We start from the raw sequence: 2,040 nt of genomic DNA, 5'->3' as shown, positions 1-2,040 counted from the left end.
AAGGGAAAACATTAGATCAAAACCAGAAGTGATACTAAGCAGGCAAGAGGGGCAGGAACACCGTGTGGAACATTCAACGCAGCATGTCTTACATGGCTGTTTGTACCTAGTACTGTATCTTCTTCTACATAAGATTGACTGAACACTAACCAGTGTATGAGTTCACATTCCCTATTTTCCAGAAGGAACTAATTCTTATGCCACAGGTTAGGATTATATTAACTCCACAATAAGAAGATAATACACTCTATGGACTGTGAGATGAATACAAACAATGAAGAAAAATTTGAAACATGCATTCATCTTTTGTCATCTGAGATTAACTTCTTGCTCCATAACATCCTCATGGCATTTTTTACTTCTGTATTCCTCAGTGTATAAATCAGAGGGTTGAGCAAAGGAGTTCCAAGTGTATAAAACACAGCTATCATCTTATCTATGGAAAAAGTGGTTGCAGGGCGTGTGTATATAAATATGCAAGGACCAAAGAACAAGATGACCACGATGATGTGGGAAACGCAGGTGGAGAGGGCTTTTCTCCTCCCTTGAGCACTGTGGTTTCTCAGAGAATGCAAGATGATAACATAGGAGAACATCAGCATGACAAAACTCACTGTACAGATGGCCCCACTGTTGGACACCAAGAGCAGATTGACCATGTAGGTGTCTGTACAGGCAAGTCTCAACAAAGGCTGCAAGTCACAGAAATAGTGATCAATCACATTGGGACCACAGAAAGGTAAACTCAAGGCCAGAAAAACCTGAGCTAAAGAATGCACACAGGATCCCACCCAGGCCACAATCACCAGTGCACCACAAACCTGTCGGCTCATGATGGTCATGTAGTGCAGGGGCTTACAGATAGCCACATAGCGGTCAAGGGCCACGAGGATTAGGATGAAGATCTCCAGGCAGCCAAAGAAATGAAATGAAAAGACTTGGATTATGCACTCACTGAAAGAGATAGTGGTCTTCTTCAAAAGGGCATCCACAATCATTCTAGGGGCTACGGAAGTAGAATAGCAGGTATCAGATAAGGATAAGTGGAAAAGGAAGAAGTACATTGGAGTTCCAAGTGCCCGGCTGGTCTTGATGGTAGTAATAATCAGAAAGTTACCCAGAAGTGTCCCCAAATAGAAAAGCAAGAAAGTGACAAACACTAGTTTCTTCCTAACAGGATCCTGTGCCAAACCAAGCATAATGAACTCGGTCACATTATTACACAGCTGCATAATTCAAGAATGAGGTGTAGGGGTGATTGTGAAATGGTTTCTCTGCAAAAAAATAAAAGTATTAATTAATGCTGTGAAATGTGGTGCTATGAAATATTTTAATAAAAATAAATATTCTTCATCATGGGCATTTTAGATGTGGTTTCTTAATAAGTCATGTCAACACTTTGTTCCACAATTTGTAATGACCGCTTCACAGAGTCATGATGTGTCTCAAATAAGCTTATGAATCTTATACTTTCTGACAGCACTATTAAAATATAGCCCTTTGTGGCTTTTACATGATTCTTATTAATCTTCATAACTCACTATAAATTTTAAATGTATGTCTCCCTTTTATTATTAACTTATTTTTCCACATGCAATGAATCTTGGGGCCCGTGTTTGGTTGGGGTATCATTTGGTATTTTAGATATATTTGACTGTTTTTGAAATTTCCTGATGTGAATGCAAAAATCACACCTTACTTCCACCCCATAAAGAACGTCTTCTTTATATATGTATTTGTTATATATATTTATAAACTTATACTTTTATAAATATATAATATGCTCCAATGCACCATACACTCACTCCCAGCTACTATAGTTTGAAAAAAGAAATAGGAAACACTTATAGCCTCTAAATAATGTACCGTTACCTTGAAGCACACTTATCATATGTAGTATTTGACATACACTAACACTAAGGTAGAGAAGTGAATGATCTTTGATAGTTGGTAGTATCACAGATAGCCTCATTTCTATTTTCCTTTTTCCCACTTCTGAAAAGTACCCCTTAGTGGACCCAAAGTCCCTGAGGTTACATA

The 2,040-nt window shown here is 38.1% G+C and overlaps 1 protein-coding gene across 1 annotated transcript; it reads right to left on the bottom strand.

Annotated features, from left to right (window-relative positions):
* Positions 1-299: 299 nt before the first annotated feature.
* LOC139040717 (olfactory receptor 4C16-like) lies at positions 300-1,313 on the bottom strand. The gene has a single exon (XM_070487479.1). The coding sequence runs from the start codon at positions 1,230-1,232 to the stop codon at positions 300-302; it is 933 nt and encodes a 310-aa protein (XP_070343580.1). The 5' UTR covers positions 1,233-1,313.
* Positions 1,314-2,040: the final 727 nt, after the last annotated feature.

The sequence above is a fragment of the Equus asinus genome, chromosome 17 (genome assembly GCF_041296235.1).
Source record: "Equus asinus isolate D_3611 breed Donkey chromosome 17, EquAss-T2T_v2, whole genome shotgun sequence".
Lineage (NCBI taxonomy): Eukaryota > Metazoa > Chordata > Mammalia > Perissodactyla > Equidae > Equus > Equus asinus.
Note: the sequence above shows the minus strand (reverse complement) of the source record. Positions and strands in the feature narration are given on the sequence as shown.

Excerpts from the sequence above, each read along its gene's own strand:
- LOC139040717 (XM_070487479.1), bottom strand. The coding sequence starts at position 1,232 with ATGCAGCTGTGTAATAATGTGACCGAGTTCATTATGCTTGGTTTGGCA.